The sequence below is a fragment of the Rhopalosiphum padi genome, chromosome 3 (genome assembly GCF_020882245.1).
Source record: "Rhopalosiphum padi isolate XX-2018 chromosome 3, ASM2088224v1, whole genome shotgun sequence".
In the NCBI taxonomy this organism is placed as follows: domain Eukaryota; kingdom Metazoa; phylum Arthropoda; class Insecta; order Hemiptera; family Aphididae; genus Rhopalosiphum; species Rhopalosiphum padi.
This window is the reverse complement of record NC_083599.1, coordinates 81,876,679-81,895,354: the sequence shown is the minus strand read 5'-3', so window position 1 is coordinate 81,895,354 and position 18,676 is coordinate 81,876,679. Positions and strand designations below refer to the sequence as shown.

The following is an 18,676-nucleotide window of genomic DNA, read 5'->3' as shown; positions in this document are numbered from 1 at the left end:
AGGAAGAAGAAGATAATAGGTATAATCCGTTGTTAACTAGTAAAAAAAGAAGTTCAATTAACAAATTGTTTAAAACCAGAGAAGATGAAGGTTTTTTTGAAGTGCTCATAAAAGGACATTTAAAGATAATAAAAAAAAATTTCGTGATTTTTTTCGCTTAAATTATGATCAATTTATTTATATACTATCATTAATTAAGGACGACATATCATTACCTCCATCCAATCGTGTGAAAAAACCAATTACGCCTGATGAAAAACTAGCCGTTACTTTAAGGTAAATACTTTCCTATTAATTATTATATTTACACTATAAGTCGTTCTTATTGTAGTTAAAATGTTTGAATTTAAGTCTAAGGTTAAATTTTTAGTGCGTTTGATTTTTAAATTTTTTCGAAATTGTATAACGATTTTTAATATAAGTTGTAGATACTTGATAATATTATTTTCTATTGAGGTTATAATAGATATTAATGTGGAGTATTAATTTTTAATCTTTATCACACATAATCTAAAATGATAAGATAACTACAAAAATATGGTTTTGTTCAAAGTCGCCCCATTTTACGATAATTGTTAACTTTACCTATATAATACTTTTATTATGATTTGAATATTAAAATTCAAGGAATACATTTTATAATTCATTATTTTCTAAATATCAAGTTTAAATCTCATATTATATAAATTAATATATTTTTTTATTATATGATTCGTAGGTATCTTGCAACAGGAGAATCGTTCAGATCACTGTCATTTATATTTAGAATTTCGCACAGTTATATCAGTTTAATAATAAAAATCACTCTGTCAGCTTTAAAGAAGCATTTAACGCCTATATTTCTTCCTGATATAACAACAGTAAATTTCAATGTTAAAGCTTCTGAATTTTGGACCAAATGGAACTTTCCAAATTGTATTTTAGCTATTGATGGGAAACATGTTCGAGTAAGAAGTCCCAACAACTCTAGATCCCTTTTCTTTAATTACAAAGACTACTTTTCAATTGTTCTACTGGCTATGGATGACGCTAATTACAAATTTATTGCCATTGATGTTGGTTCATTTGGCAAGGAAGGTGACAGCGGAATATTTTTAAAGTCAACAATGTGTAAAAAGATATTAGATGGGTCTTTTGGTTTCCCAGAAGCAAAACAATTACCTGGCTCCACTAAAGGTCTACCGCACGTTATAGTAGGACACGGAGCATTTAGGCTCCATACTAATATAATGAAGCCATACACTAAAAAAGCTTCAAGAGACGATAAATCAAAGTGCATATTTAATTATCGATTGAGTCGGGCCCGGCGAGTGACAGAAAACGCATTCGGTTTATTAACACGTTCAATGCCATTGTCGACGGGTAGTCGACATCGGCAACATTGCCCGGGTCGCCTTTGTCGACTACCCGTCGACAAATATAGTGTTCACTTTGATGGTTTATAATTTTTACTGGCTACGGGATAACGGTCTGAAATTTATTGTAGGCGATCAGGTTCCTTGTTATGAATCAAACGATACCATTGGTTTTTAATTTTGTTTATTTTTAGTTTGGATATTTATTTTTCCCCGAAATCACGACGTCGTTTATCGCCGATAATAATTATACACCGTATTATTATAATTCTATCGCAATTTGACATAATAAATGGTATAAATAACATTCCCAACACTAACATATTCATACAAATTATTTTACGCTGTATACACCGTGTTCCTCAGAATACAGGGTGATTCGAAAAATATAAAACTATTTTTATTACGCAATGAAAATTATTTTTAATTATGAAATATTTATAAATAAAATAAGATTATTATTTGTTTATTTTTTCTGTGGCTATTCTAGTCGTAAACGAACCATTCGTGCATACACGTCACGTAAAATATTTTATTCTTATTTTATACACGAATGTTAAGTAAACGAAATGTAAAATAATATTATACCTGTCCGTCCTGTCCGACATTTTTATATTTACGTAAAATACTAAATTTATTTTGTTTTTTCAACTGTTCGAATATTTTGTCGTTTGATCTTACTAATTGGTAATTATATTGTTGTAAGTATCTTTTTTCATTATATTTAAATTATTTTTATTTTATAAACTTACAAATGTATATCTATTAGAACAGTTTTGCAATCAATACAATTATAATATGAATTCGTGTCTTGGACCTTCGCGATTACGTAAAAAAACTTCAAAAAATTCACCACCATCTTAAAAAAAATGTCTAACCGATGAACAAGTGTCTGATTTATTTGATGTGCCACTATCGTCCGATGAAGATTTTGATTTGAGTTCTGAAACAGACTTGGGTGAAGGAGATTCTGGTGACGATGATGGTGTAAATGACGTTGTTATAGAACAAGTAAGTCCACTCTTATCAGACGAGGAAAATGAAAATGTAGTTATAAGTCCGACACCTCGCAATAATATACCTTCTACCAGTAGAGCCAGGGCAACTAGCCAGGCACGTAGTAATAGTGAAAATAATTTTATTTGGTTAGATGAGTCTCCAAGTTTAGAACACATTGATTTCAATGAAATTCCTGGACTAAAAATACGACCCGACGGCGATCAACCAATAGATTTTTTAAATTTATTATTGAATGATGATTTTTATGATTTAGTTGTAAAAGAAACCAATAACTATGCAGCGGATTTATTTTTGAGTAGATCGAGTGATAAATCTCGAATAAACGCTTGGGTAGACGTGAATAAAAATGAATTAAAAGTATTTTTTGGATTACTCTTTCACACAGGAACTATTAAAATGTCAAGAGTCGATGATTATTGGAAAACCAGTAGTTTATTTAATTTAAGTTGTTTTAGAAATAATATGAGTAGAAATAGATATATGTTAATTATGAGAGCACTGCACTTTTGTAATAATTCGGAAAATAATTCTAAAAATCGTAGTCGTATATATAAAGTTGAAGAAATTCTAAATTATTTCAACAATAGAATGAATGAAATATATGAACCATCAAAAAACTTATCTCTTGATGAATCAATGGTTCTTTGGCGCGGTCGCTTGGTGTTTCGACAGTACATAAAAAACAAACTATACATGCTAACTGAACCGACAGGACTTGTTCAAAAAGTTTTAATTTATTCAGGGCAAGGTACTGATGTATCATTGTCTCAATCACACACAGAATATGTAGTAAATAAACTAATGGAAAACCATCTTTACAAAGGCCATTCATTATACATGGATAATTACTATAATAGTGTCGATTTAGCGCATAAACTATTGGAAAAAAAAACATATTGCACAGGAACACTTCGAAGCAATCGAATAAAAATCCTACTGACGTAATAAAAAAAAAGCTTAATACTGGAGAATCTATTAGTAAGTACACAAAAGATGGCGTGTGTGTAACAAAGTGGAAAGATCGACGTGAAGTTTTGACTATAAGTTCTGAATACAATGGCGAATTGATCGAAGCAACTAATAGACGTGGTAATGTAAAACTTAAACCTAATCAAATTGTCCAATATAATAAATTTATGTCCGGTGTTGATCGACAAGATCAGATGATGGCATATTATCCGTGTGAACGTAAGACATTACGTTGGTACAAAAAAATTGGTATCCATTTTATACAAATATGTATGCTGAATTCATACTTGATTTATATACAAAATATAAAAAAAATAAGTTATTATGATTATCGTTTATCTGTTATAAACAGTTTACTTTCATTTAAATCAAATACTCCATCACCACAAGTTCCAATATTAATCAGACCCGAACATTTACCTACAAAAGTGGAGAAAAATAAAAAAAACAGACCTATTCGAAAAAGATGTCGAGAGTGCGCTAAAGAAGGAACTAGAACAGAAACAACTTATTTTTGTTCACAATGTGACGGACAACCAGGACTATGTTTGGAACCGTGCTTTTTGAACTATCATAAACAACAGTGAAAAATTGTTTATAATTATTTTGATTTCAGTACAGTATAGGTAATACTGTATTATATTTGTTTGTTATTTACTTTTATCATATTATAAGATTTAAATATACATTGTTATTTTAAATTTTAATATTATATATAATATATTTCCCTCAAGCCATAAGTACTACTGTTGGGTAGTTCCTTAGAATCATGTCAACTCACGTTAAAATTATAAATACCGCATATATGCCTATTGTAAATAACCTTACAGATTGTATATTTTCAAATAATTGTTAAAAAAAAAAAAAAATATTTCATTCAAGACGAATGTTAAAAAAATAAAAAATTATTACCAACTGTATTATTTGTATTTTATGAATAACATTATTTTAACCGTTACTCTATAATTATTTATTTAATAATATATGAAATAAATTATTATTTTCAATTAGTTACATACTAGGATAAGTACGTATTACAGCGTCGCGCCGTCGCGTATCGCCCTTGTCTACGACGCATAGTCGACCGTACGTAGTTTCGGCGCGGCGACAAGGGCACTGCGCCGTAAACACTAGCGGAGCTCAACGTGTTAAGCCAGGTTTTCAGAGTATTTTACCAACCAATAAACATCGAACCATCAACATGTGACGACTTAATTATTGTAGCTTGCTGCCTACATAATCTGTTACGAAATACATACTTGGAAGAAAACGGAAGAGCATTTCAAGAATATGATTCAAATGAACCAATACCGACAAACAATATGATACAAATTGCAAGAGGAGGTGGATTTACAAACGCGGAAGAGTTTGCGGTCAGAGATTCATATAAAGACTTTTTCAATCACGAAGGAGCTGTTTCATGGCAGGAAAATAAATTGGACATTTAATTAAGTTGATTTTGTTTTAAATTACAAAATATATTACATATTTTTAATAACAATTTATAAGCATAAAATTAAAAAAAAAACATATTATGTGTAATAAACCTTTTTTTATAAAATAAAACATAATAATATATCAGTCCTTGTATAGTTATTAAAATATTAAAAATAACTTAATGATAATGATAAATACCAGTCCTTGTAATTTTTTTAAACAATAAAATAAACAACATAATTTGTTACTCACTTATATATACTACTATTATTACGTATTAATTATGATTATAATTATAATTATTAACATACGCTGCTGACATGTCATTTGGTTCAAATCCTTGTGATTACGAAGTGCCCGATGAAGAACTAAAACATGGTGATGACGAACTCGAAAGTGACATAAGATTATGACTTTTCTGAGAGGGCATTTGAAACAAAACTTGAGCGGGTTGCGCAAGCGTTTCTGTATATTTACGTTCCAGTTCTGATATCAATGTTAGAATTTGTAACTTCGCTTCTTGTTTTCCTCTAGATGGTAGTTTCTTTACTGATATTGCCATACTTTTAAAAAATAAATCAATTTCGTCATCAACTTCTTTATTTAAAATGGCTTGATTTTGAGCTTGTATGGTGTTTATTATAGCTGTTCGTTCCTTAACTCTTTTTACATAGTCCAGCTTCTCAGTTTTGCTTCTTGAACGTTTTCTGTGTGTGTGGCCTCTTTGCCTATGATATCTGCAGGTTTATCGATTGGCTCTTCAATATAATTGCCTTCGTTATCTTCCAATAACCACGAGTAAAGATCATTCAATACATTTGTTGTCGTGCATGTCGACTCAAGATCATTCAATACATTTGTTGTGGTGCTGAAATATTAAATTTGATATAAAAAGTTTTTATTACTTATTAATAGGGCTGGGATTTGTATGTAAATACATATTTTTATTAAAACATGATAAATTAATTATTGTAAATGATAAATTCGTTTCACGTGATTTGCAATGAAATAAGACATATTTTATTTTACATATTTTTATATATTTCGACATTTCAATATTTTATATTTTTTAAATTAAATTGATTAGAAATTAAAAACAATTAATTGTACCTATATTATTCAAAAATTATTTAGAATTTTATTTTAATTTTACACGTTGACATAATTATACATTTTTCTTATTACATATTTTTTATTTTATATTACATATTTTGGCCATTTTAACTACATATATAGGTATGTACATATTTTTGGTTTTTTATTACATATTAATCCCAGCCCTACTTATTAAGTACATATACGTAATTATAAGCACTTGGTATAACATCGACATTTTACATTCCAAGTACCTATTAATTTTTATTTTTATTGATACTTCCGTTCGTACTCTACATGATCCAAAAATGTTACATGTCCAGCTAAAGGCCATTTCTTTTTAGCTAAAGCAGCGGCTGATCCAGTTCCTAGCTTCTTCTTATTTCGCATGTATGTATTGCGAATATTACGCCATCTTTTTTTGCAATCTACTGCTGTAATATATAACATAATGTTTATGTATTGAAACATAAAATCAAAATATCGCCTTTTTTATAATTCATTATAGGTATTAGATTCTGACAGGAGCGGTGAATGTATTGATTTTACAATATATAGGTACCCGATAAGTAGTCGAAATAATGATTCGAATTTCAACTTCAGTATCTTTTACCATGGACAGTGGCGTATTTTGTATGTTTTTTTGAGGGGTGTCCAGATAATATATAGGTAGGTATATACTTATTTGTTAATTGGTTGCAATATTTCTGTTTTACATCTACTACCTCAAAGGTCTTAATTAATGTAATCATCAAATATTGTAATGAAAAATACGCCACTGACCATGGAAAAGTGAATCTAGTTGTTCCATTCGGGAAGTCATTTTTCAAAGTTCCAGTAGTTTCCAAAAGCACAGGTTAAAATTAATCTAATTTGTGAAACTTACTTGATTTTCCAACTATCGATGAAATATTGTTCCAAATCACATCTTTATATATTATGTCTTTATATTTATCGTGGGAGCTGTCATACAACACAGGTTGCTTCCCAATTTCTTCGACCAAAACTTCATCATCGTTCGATAAAAATGTAGATTTTGACATAATTATTATGAACAAAAATTAAAAATTAAAAATAATATCACCGCACGCAACACGACTCACGCAATATACTGCTTTCTGATCACTATAAGTCGCAAGCCGCAACGACTATTTATGAAACGCAAACGTCGATGGCGTGTTGGAAACCACGCTCGCAATTATAAATAGCACCAGTCGGACTGCGTGAGTCGTTGCGGCTGGCCGCAGCTAGGAAACCGTACCTTTAGACTGTATAATTGGTCCAGAAATTGGTATATTTTTTGCTCTAGCACTTACAAACCACTCCCAAGTCAAATTATTAACTTCTTCATTAGCGTTGGATTTTGGTTTTCTTTTCATTCGCCCATTTCCTAAAATGAAAATTATACGTACATATATAGAATTTTGAATTTTATATTTTTATAGTTAAGCTTATTACATACCATTCATCCATTGTTCTTTTATTTCATTTTTTTGCTTTAATATATTATACATTTGACTTTTTCCACACTTGAAAAATTCACAAATTTGTTTAACTGTTAATTTATCTTTTTCACTTGACTCAATTAGTTTAATTTTTTCATTTAGTGTTAAACATTTATTTTTGGACGTCATATTGAATATACGTCTATACTCAGTCTGCGACATAACACTACTACGACACTTATCGATAAAATAAACTTATTGCAACGAAATAATCTATATTACTGATATAGATTATATTCATTGACTAATAATTTTAAAATACATGACATATTATTTCCATGATATACAGGTGCATAACAAAAAAATCGTTTCCATTTCCACGTTAAACAAGTTCCATCTTATTCAGGGAACGATATATTTAAAAATACATTAGGTTCGCCGGGACCGTAGCATTTTTCCATAAAAGTCAGGTTTCCACGTTATTCAGGTTCCATTTCTACACAGGTTTTACTGTATTAATGCCTATTAAAAATCAATAAATACTTACTGTTAGATAAATGTAATTGTAGACAATTGAAAAATACAGCTGTATTAATTGTATTACCACAAAATGTACTAAAGTAGTAAAGCTATAAGTATTGGCAATAGTACCTATAAGAAGATATTATACTGTATTAAATTGTATTATAATATCGTCGGCTTCGTGGCAAAACCTCCTAAGTCGAAAAAATTTATTTTTTTTTTTTTCGTTGGATGCACTGTATTTTTGTGCTCATTTTGATACCGCGAAAACTAATTTATGATAAATATTTCATATGATAACATACAAAATTGACGCGGCCCCGCGCAAACACCGTTTGAATTCGAACGGCATTTGCGCGGATAGTCTCGCCGTAAGCTCTCTCTCAACCACAAGTTGACGACGGACGACGCCGACGCGCGACGATCCGCGTCGGAGCGTCGGACCCGCCGCGACCGTGAACCGGCCCTAGACAAAACCAGTATTTTCCACCGCACCGTACGCGACAGACCTTTTTGCGCCGTACCGTGCCCACCTGCATTACATACCCTCATATCTCCCTATTTTGTTTTTTTTTTTCACGTTGGTGTTTTTTTTTTTGTTTTCTGCCACAATAATAAAAACCACCTTTTTTTTCAACTCCAACCTGACTTGTGTTATTTATTCATCTTTCCCCCGTGCTCCTCCCGTGTGCCGTTCAACCACCATCCGACGCTACCTCACCATCACACAGTGACAACCGTAGGTACGCGTCAAATTGGCTCCCCGAACTGGAATCACCGGTAAGTAAAATATATTATTCTTACCACTAACTACCACCACCAACACCCCATTTTGCGACTCGCAAAACGTATCCCGACACCACACGACAAAAACGTGGTTTGCGAGCTATAACGGAAAAACCGGCGTTACGTAACATAACCATAAAGAACGTAACGATAGCCGCGCCGCCTGATTTACGGACGCACCGACTTCACCGCGTGCGACACCGCAAACACACGGGGAATAGGATTGGTAGGACCGCTAGAGCGCGATAAGGTATACACACCCCGCCAGCACCACCACCCGCCCAGCGTCACCACAAAACCGGACCGCCGCCGCCGCCGAGACCAGCGCCGCCGCCGCTGTCCCGAACCAAAATAGTCGACAGGAATACGCACACACGCGCAGCCGCGACACCACAATCCGGAAACCGGTTATTGTGATCACCCCGCACACACAACACCAACGGTCAACGACCCACTGACCTACATACGTACGCAAATAGATTTGCCGATACGCGGTCAACACGGATCGGAAGAACGCGATACCCGCTTCCAACGATATCACCGACACTTGTATATTTTCCTTGAACATAACACCGGACAAACTACCGGACGTCATGGCAGGAAAATATATGAATGAGTTGACCGCTGCGGAGCTACGGTACGAATGTGGCCAACGCGGGCTAACGGAAGGAGGCGCGAAAGACGCACTCGAAATCCGTTTAGCTCAATACTTTGCGGATATGGGTATACAGGCAAATTCCGTCCGGTTCCAGCCTACGAATACCACTGGGCCAACCGGACTCGACTCGGACGTAAGCCAGGCATACGACGCCGGGCAACCCGAGCCGAGCACGGGCGGCCGTATACCCACCCAAGAGCCGTTGGATACGTCACGCCCCACACACGCACTACCCCCATCCCCATATACCACACAAAATGCCACGGACCTCGTACAGGCAGTCCAGGGTATAACACAAGAGGTGCGGCAGTCGGCGGAAAGCGCGCCGCACAGGCACAGCTTGGAAGCCCGACTAGCCATGCTCGTAGACTGCATGGCCCGCTTCAGCGAAGACCAACGCCGGATAGCGGAGACAATGCGTCGCCTAGAGATGGGTATGTCGCGCCCGACACCGGATCCACAACCGGAGGTCTCCGCACCGACCCGCCCTCAACGCGCAATGTCATCGGGACAACACCGGAACATACCGGAGTCGCCGCCGACCGATAACGCGCACCACCACACACACATACACGCAGCGAACAGCACGGAATACAGAGCGAGGGGTCCCGCGGCACGCGATTCACCGGCCGTGGGCGACCACCGCGCAGACCGCTCCGTGCACTTCGATAACGCGTCGTATACACCCCACACCACCGCCCACCCGCATACCTATATGACACAATCATCACTGATACCGTATGACGATGTACGCACAGTGAGATACTCACTGCCGGAGTTCCACGGAACGACACCCGAGGACCCGGTACGGTTTATACATAAGGTCGAAGCGACCTTATATAGAACGCATATAGATAGGACGGGCTGGACAAACATTATCGAACCTCAGCTAAAAGGTGCAGCCAGTACCTGGTGGAACACCGTCAGGATACTGGACTACACCTGGGACGAATTCCGTGCGGACTTTTTACAAAAGTTCAACAACATGGACATTCAGTCCCGGCTGCAGACGGAGATAGTGTCCGTCCGGCAATCACCAACATAGTCGCTTACGGAGTTTTTCACAACAAAAAACCAACTCGCGCGCCGCATCAACAACGGGCAAGTCCCGGTGCTAGCTGAACCACAGCTAGTACATACGATAGTCGGATTAACGCACAGTGAGTACCGTACGCATATACGACTGCAACGCCCCAACACATTTGCGGACCTCCGACAAATCGCGGCGATTATGGACACACCAGATCACCCGCCCACACAAGCGTTAACGAAACCGGTACGCGACAGAGGCGGACAGTCACGCGCTCCGCGACCACCACACACACCGCGAACACGGGACGGTACGGCCGGAAGGCCGCTACCGCGCGACCCGTGCCGGTACTGTGGAGGGCCGCACTGGAACAGTGACTGCCCCGCGAACGCGCCGGCTTCGGGAAACGCCAGGTGAGTCGGCGGACAGTTGTCCGCACCGCCGCCTCTCCCACACACACACACTCACACACGCCATCAACACCAGCCTTCGGCATTATCGACGGGGATATAACCATCGAACGCGCATCGACACGCTCGGCGTTTTCACATATATCACCCGTCCACACACCTGAAATTTCTCCAAGTAGTAGGTCATCATCACCACTCACCACGACCCCCACTACGAAATTTACACGTGCACCATCGGAATGTATACGTAGCACAGAGGTAACCGAAACGGATGCCATGGTAATGGCGGTGCAAACCGCCACCATGGACTCCGAAATCGCGGTTAAGAACCAGTTATCCCGCTACTACACACACCCGATGTCGAATAGTGTTAAACGAACATGCCCCGACAAAATTCCGACCCCAGCGGTCGAGCTCGAATTTAGGTCAGGCTTCGTAACAGCACTACTCGATTCACAAGCACAAAAATCATATGTAAGCCCGAACATTGCACACACACATGGCACACCACAACACGGACAACCCACCCACGTACGAATGGCGGACGGACACACCACAGTAACAAGTGGTACCGCCACATTCGAAGCCAGAATAGGAGACCTTACGGTCACTTTCACCGCAGCCACTCTGGAAAATTTATACTGCGACATGCTCCTAGGACACGACTTCCTGGTAACCAACGAAGTCACCTGGGACTACACCACGAGCACTATACACTTAGGTTCACATAGGAGAACAACGGCGTGCTGGAAGGGCCGGACCACCACACACCGCCTTACACCAGACACCGATAATCTGTTAATACACGGTGACCCACACACACGCGCGAAAATCACCGACGTAATTCGCAACTACCCGGACGTTTTCAGCGGTAGAGTAGGTCGCACCAGATTAATCGAACACGACATTCTCCTTAAAAACCAAACACCAATAGCGCTCAAACCATACCCCTATCCACACACAAAACAGGCCACAATAGACAACATGATACGGGATATGGAACAACAGGGACTCGTAGAACAAAGCACCTCCCCGTGGGCCGCATCCGTCGTCTTAGCTAAAAAGAAAGACGGCTCGCCCCGACTGTGCATAGACTATAGACGGCTCAATGATGTCACTGAGTCCGACGCTTACCCGATGCCGGACCTCAATACTTTGATTCGTCAAATGCGAGGTGCCAAAATTTTCAGCATTTTGGACCTTAAGTCTGGATACTGGCAAGTACCACTTAACCAGAATGCTCGAAAATACACGGCATTCCGGACGAGTCGGGGTCTATATCAGTTTCGAGTACTTCCCTTCGGCCTCAAAAACAGCCCCATGACCTTTGTACGACTAATGAACGAAGTTTTGAGGGGGTATCTGGACGACTTCGTACGTGTCTACCTTGACGACATAGTGGTGTTTTCGAACACCACAGACGAACACCAGTGCCACCTAGACAAAGTTTTGGAACGTCTACAGAGACACGGGCTGACATGCAACACCGAGAAATGCAGTTTCGGAGCAACCGAAATCTCATTTCTCGGACACCTAGTCACCTCCGACGGCATAGACAAACAACCGGAGAAACTAGATTGCATTATGAACTTCCCCACACCCACCAAAATAAGGGACCTACGGAAATTCCTGGGCGTCTGCAACTGGTACAGCCAGTTTGTTGACAACTACGCGGACACCATAGCACCCCTAACGGATAGGCTCAAACAAGGGACTAAGTGGTCGTGGACCGAAACGGAACAGGCGGCATTTATGAAAATAAAACACGCACTGTACGATTCGCCAAAACTGTCGACACCAGATTACGGAAAACCGTTCTGCCTACAAACCGATGCTAGCGAAATAGGAGCAGGTGCCGTTCTTTTCCAACGGGGTGACAGACCTGAGGAAAGACGGATAATCGCCTACGCGAGCAAAAAGTTTAGTGACACGCAGACTAGGTACGCCGCGGTCGAACGCGAGTGCCTCGCGATAATCTGGGCGACCGACAAGTTTAGACCTTACTTAGAAGCCCGTCACTTTGACCTATTCACAGACAACTCCGCCCTCACTTGGCTCCACCGAGCCAAAAACACCAACTCCAAGTTGACCAGGTGGGCACTACAGCTGGCCAACCTGGATTTCAAAACCACACACGTGCCCGGCGTACAAAACGAAGCGCCGGACATGCTGTCACGCAACCCAGCCCCAGGACCCCCCGTAGACGAGGATCACCTCGAGGAACGGCTAGTAGGAGTACCCATCACCCAAATCACCACCACTACTAGCACGCCGGCCGACAACCTGTTTGCCACTACGGACCCGGGCAACACCACCAGCGAGCCCACCATAACACACGCTACGCTCGTGACGTGGCAGTCCAATGACCCCGACACACGTGACATAATTGACAACGGTACACCGGACACGCCGGCGCGCAATACCAGGCAAGCCACGGAAAAAAAGAACAAATACGTTCTTACCGACGGCCTCCTGCGAATAAATTTGCGCGACCACACACCCGTCATTATACCACGACAAAAAATACAGAACGTGATTTGGACATACCACGATCACGTCCTAGCAAACCACCCAGGCTGGAAAGAAACATACAGGGCGATAAAACAGCGCTTTTACTGGAAAGGTCAAAAGAACGACATCCGACTGTATGTCAAGTCTTGTCACATATGCGCGTGCACCAAACCCCTAAACGCGCGCGCAGATGACCCAATGACCGCCAGAACACCCCGCCACCCCTGGGAGGTAATCAGCATAGACCTCATGGGCCCCTACCCGCGCACGAGTAGGGGAAAACAATATTTACTGGTTGCCACGGATATGTTTAGTAGGTGGACCGAGGCATACCCCCTAGGTACAGCCACTACAAAAACAATAACCGAAACGCTCGAAAGAGAATTTTTTTCACGTTACGGTTACCCCCGTGTGTGCCTAAGCGACAACGGCCCCCAGTTCGTAGCAAACGATATGCGCAACGCGATCGAACGGTGGGGAGCCGAGGGCTGGACAACTCCGGTATATCACCCGAGGGCCAACCCCGTCGAACGGCGCAACCAGGACATAAAAAAAGGTCTACGCGCTTTACTCACCAACGGTAACCATAACACATGGGACACCAAAATTCCCCCTATACTATTTTCGATCAGGAATAGACGCAACGTCCAAACAGGATACCCCTTTCGGTACTCGTCCTCGGCAGAGAGGGCAAACGACCGGGTGATTGGGCACTGAGTAGGACAACTGCCGACCCGATCGAACACATAAATAGGGAGAGGGTAAAGCGTGAGAAAGACGTACTGGACATACCACCGGTAACAGGTGGCCAGACGCAACCCACATATAAAACAGGTGACGTCGTTTACTACAAAGCGCATCACCTGTCAAAAGCGCACGACAAATTTCACGCCGGTTTCGCACCAAAATGGTGGGGACCGGTAAGACTACACAAACGCGTAGGAAAAGGTGTATTCCTCACGGACCAACAACCACCGCGCAAAATTCACGTGTCATGTCTGAAACGCGCGCCAACCACAACACACCCACACCCCAACACCACCACAAAACAATAACGGCAGGTAACGCTAATTATTGGTTATTTTATTTTGTTTTCATCACCCACAAACAGTCGACAACAGCACAAGGATGAATACAAAGCCACAATCAACAGCAACCACCCCCCTACAGCAAGCCGCAGAACTGCTGGAACGCACCCAGCAGTTACTGAAGGTAGCTACCGCGGAGGCAGCCGCCCATGCGACTACGGCAGCACGGGTGCGCCGGATGTCCACGGCAGAGCTACGCCGGGACCCGGTACTGTGGGCAGCCTACACCCGCGGGTGGGACGACCGCACGTCGGTCTTCCGCAAGGCGACCGACGTGGGTCCGACACCCGCGGTGACCGACAGGTCCCGGAGCCCTAGACGGCACGTACAGCCGGCTGGCACACCGCGACCGCCCCCGATGCCGCAGTCCGCACGGCTGATCCGCCCACCCCCGCAACCGCTCATGGCAGCACCGGTCCCACGACCGAGGACGTCGACAAAACCGCCCGCGCCGACCACAGAGGAGGCTAAAACGACGCCGAAAACGGCAAAGCCGAAAACGGCAACGCCGATGTTGTCGCGGCAGCGCCGGAGCATCGCAAGGAAGCGGAAATTTGTGGACAAGAAGAAGCCTACCGACCCCACCTCCTCTCAGCAATTCCGCCTGGAGAAACCGGCGTCCACAACCCCCGAACCGGCAACATGTTCAAAGTCACTGGAGGCGACCGACAAACCTGTCCCCGAGACCAAGGCACCGGAGGTAGCAATACCTACCGGACAAGCCGAGGCCACGGAGCAGCCAGCCACCGACTCCCCAAAACCGGCCGATATGGAAATATCGCCGGATGAGGAGGCGGAGCTGCTGTGCGACATGGATGTCGGTCCACCAGATGACGTGGACATGGAAACCGTGTTCCAGAACTAACCCCGCTCCCACGACACCACCACAACAGGACTAGACAGGCCGGAGTGAGACCGCTGCACCCAGCCGGAATACTCCTCCTCCGGAACCTATCTACCCCAACCACCCAACCACCCACACAACCACCCACACAGCCACCGGATGCGGCCGGACAACCGCCGTCACTTGTGGTTTGGGGGGGGGGGGAGTATGACGCGGCCCCGCGCAAACACCGTTTGAATTTGAACGGCATTTGCGCGGATAGTCTCGCCGTAAGCTCTCTCTCAACCACAAGTTGACGACGGACGACGCCGACGCGCGACGATCCGCGTCGGAGCGTCGGACCCGCCGCGACCGTGAACCGGCCCTAGACAAAACCAGAATTTTCCACCGCACCGTACGCGACAGACCTTTTTGCGCCGTACCGTGCCCACCTGCATTACATACCCTCATATCTCCCTATTTTGTTTTTTTTTCACGTTGGTGTTTTTTTTTTGTTTTCTGCCACAATAATAAAAACCACCTTTTTTTTCAACTCCAACCTGACTTGTGTTATTTATTCATCTTTCCCCCGTGCTCCTCCCGTGTGCCGTTCAACCACCATCCGACGCTACCTCACCATCACACAGTGACAACCGTAGGTACGCGTCAAAATATAAAACTCGTATCTCAATAGACAAAAGTAAAACCACGTAGTCGACTTACGAGGTTTTGCTTTTGCCAGCTTTATCAAAATACAGAATAATAAAATATTCTGAATTTTTAATTCTCCCTAACCTAACCAGAGTCCAGAATATTGTTTTAATAACGTAACTTATTAAATGTGAAGTTTTTATTTAAAATATTCATGTACTTAGCATATTAATTATATTTAATAATACATTAGTATTCAGTCATGTCTTTACTGGGAGATGATGATATTTTAGATTTCTTAAATGAATTTGATGATACTATTAATGACTTAAGTGTTGAAGAAACAGGTGATCTGAATAACTGTGATTTGTTAAGTGTTTCTGATGTTCCTATTACTGAAGGTAATAATTGACAAGATCAATATAATATTAATATATTTTATAAACTAAAATATTCAGTGTTCTAATATTAATTGTATTATACTTAATTAAATAATATAGGATTAGAAACTAACCGCATGTTTTGGTTGATAATAGTGATGAAATAGGTACTCTGAATAACTGTGGTTTGTTAAATTTATCTGATGGTCCTATTGCTGAAGGTAATTTACTAGATCAATAATATTAATATATTTTATAAGCTAAAATATTCATTGTTTTAATATTAGTTATAAAATTATAAATTAAATAATAATACTCTATGATTAGAAACTGACTGTAGTGAAAATGTTTCGGATGGTAAAAATACTGATGAAATAAGTACTCTGAATAACTTGTTAAGTTTATCTGATGTTCCCATTATTGAAGGTAATATATTTTTGTAAATTAAAATATTTAGTTTTCTAATTAGGTATTTATAATGTTATAAATTAAATACATAGGGTTAGAAACTGAAATTAGTGACAATAACCCTCACCCTGTCAAGGCAAAAAGAAAATTACATTTTCAAACTGGTGATGAATTAGACTGGATGAAAAACAAGAACAAACTTTTAAGAATGAAAGGAAAAGATTATAAGGGATTGAAGAAAAATAAAGACAATAAATTTGTATTATCTGAAAATAAATCTGCCAGAAAAATGGGGCCAAGGTGTGATTCCACATTCTGTAAAAAAAATGTAGTTAAGAGAAAATGTTTTACTATCAAAGACGATGATAGGGAACAATTATTTAAATCATTTTGGTATAATATGACATGGTGTGAACGTAAAACTTATGTGTCAGCTCTATGTCAGATACACCCTACTAAAGTTAATAAAACAGGAACTAATATTTCTAGACGGGCAGATACAATTTCATATTTTTTAAACTTTAATAATGAAAAATTACAAGTCTGTAAAAAAATGTTCCTACAAACACTTTGTTTGAATGAGTGGTCAGTCAGGAATTGGATTACTAAATCTTCATCTGGTACAGGAATACATATAAGTCCTGAAATTATAAAAAAGAAAAAGGAAGTTGGAAGATTATCTGGTGGAAAAGAGGAATTGATGAATTTTTTCAATAAATTGCCAATATTACCATCTCACTATTGTAGATCCAGTTCTAATAAAGTTTATCTAGAATCATTGTTTGAATCAAAGACTGCCTTGTATAATGCCTATAAATCTGAATTAGCCCAAACCAGAAAGAAGGTAATTTGTAAAATTGACTTTTTTCAAGAATTTGATAAAAGGAATCTTGCTTTATATTCACCCAAGAAAGATTGTTGTGATCTTTGTGAGGGGTTTAAATATGGTCACATCTCTCAAGCTGATTATGATATTCACCAAAATCGAAAAACCGAAGCAAGAGATGCTAAAAATTTAAGTAAAGAGTTTGCCATAAATAACCCTAATAAATATGCTTCATTAACTATGGATGTCCAAGCTGTCAAATTAGCACCCTTTATTAGAGCCTCATCTATGTACTATAAGACAAAACTTTGTGTGCATAATTTTACTGTTTTTAATCAGGCTACTGCAGACGTTTGTTGTTATTTGTGGGATGAAACAAATGGTGGTCTAGAGGCATCTGTTTTTGCTACTATGGTTTTAGATTATCTAAGCAATATGATTGAGAATACTCCCACTTTATGTAATATCTCACTATTTAGCGATGGTTGTGGATATCAAAATAGAAATACTATACTTTCAAATGCCTTGTTAAAGTTTGCAATTGACCAAAATGTTACAGTTACACAAAACTTTCTTGAAAAAGGACACACACAGATGGAAGTTGATAGTGTTCATCATACCATAGAAATGAAATTAAAAAAAAGAGAAATTCATTTACCGACTTATTATATCAATGTTTGTAAGGATGCCCGTATTAAGATTCCTTATAGGGTTAAATATTTAGAATTTTCATGTTTTAATGATTATTCACCAGTTAAATACTATAGCTCAATTAGACCAGGTTCATCTAAAGGTGATCCTACAGTTACAGATATCAGATGTCTTAAATATAAACCTGACTCATTTATACAGTACAAATTAATGTATGATGATGAATGGAAGGATTTACCCCACAGAAACAAAAAAATTGGCACATTCCAAGTAAAAAGGTTGTATAAGGATAGGATAAAAATTAAAAATGAGAAATTTGAACACCTACAACAGCTCAAGAGTGTCCTACCGAAACATACCTGGCAATATTATGATAATGTACCTCATAATATTACAAGCAATAAAACTAAAAAATTCTGAAGTTGTAATTTGATCTAGTTTTTAAGTAATTAAAGATTTTTAAATTGTATTATTAATAACATACTAAAGGGTTAAAAATTATTTTATTTGTTGAGTTTGCTAAGATTAGTTGAATATTTTATTTTATTTAAATGTGATAATTATTATAATCAAGTCTGACACTAAAATGACATTAAAAGTTGCTTTTTTTA

General features: G+C 39.5%; 2 protein-coding genes across 2 annotated transcripts; one reads left to right on the top strand and one right to left on the bottom strand.

Annotated features, from left to right (window-relative positions):
- Nucleotides 1-5,127: 5,127 nt before the first annotated feature.
- Nucleotides 5,128-6,958, bottom strand: LOC132926207 (uncharacterized). The gene is made up of 4 exons (XM_060990548.1): nt 6,763-6,958; nt 6,157-6,310; nt 5,578-5,649; nt 5,128-5,518 (listed from the first exon to the last, which is right to left on the bottom strand). Exons 1-4 carry the CDS (start codon nt 6,917-6,919, stop codon nt 5,128-5,130), a joined length of 774 nt encoding a protein of 257 aa, XP_060846531.1. The 5' UTR covers nt 6,920-6,958.
- A 7,187-nt stretch (nt 6,959-14,145) lies between these two features.
- On the top strand, nt 14,146-15,191 carry LOC132926205 (proteoglycan 4-like). The gene is made up of 2 exons (XM_060990544.1): nt 14,146-14,299; nt 14,350-15,191. The coding sequence occupies exons 1-2, from the start codon at nt 14,146-14,148 to the stop codon at nt 15,189-15,191; spliced, it is 996 nt and encodes a 331-aa protein (XP_060846527.1).
- Nucleotides 15,192-18,676: the final 3,485 nt, after the last annotated feature.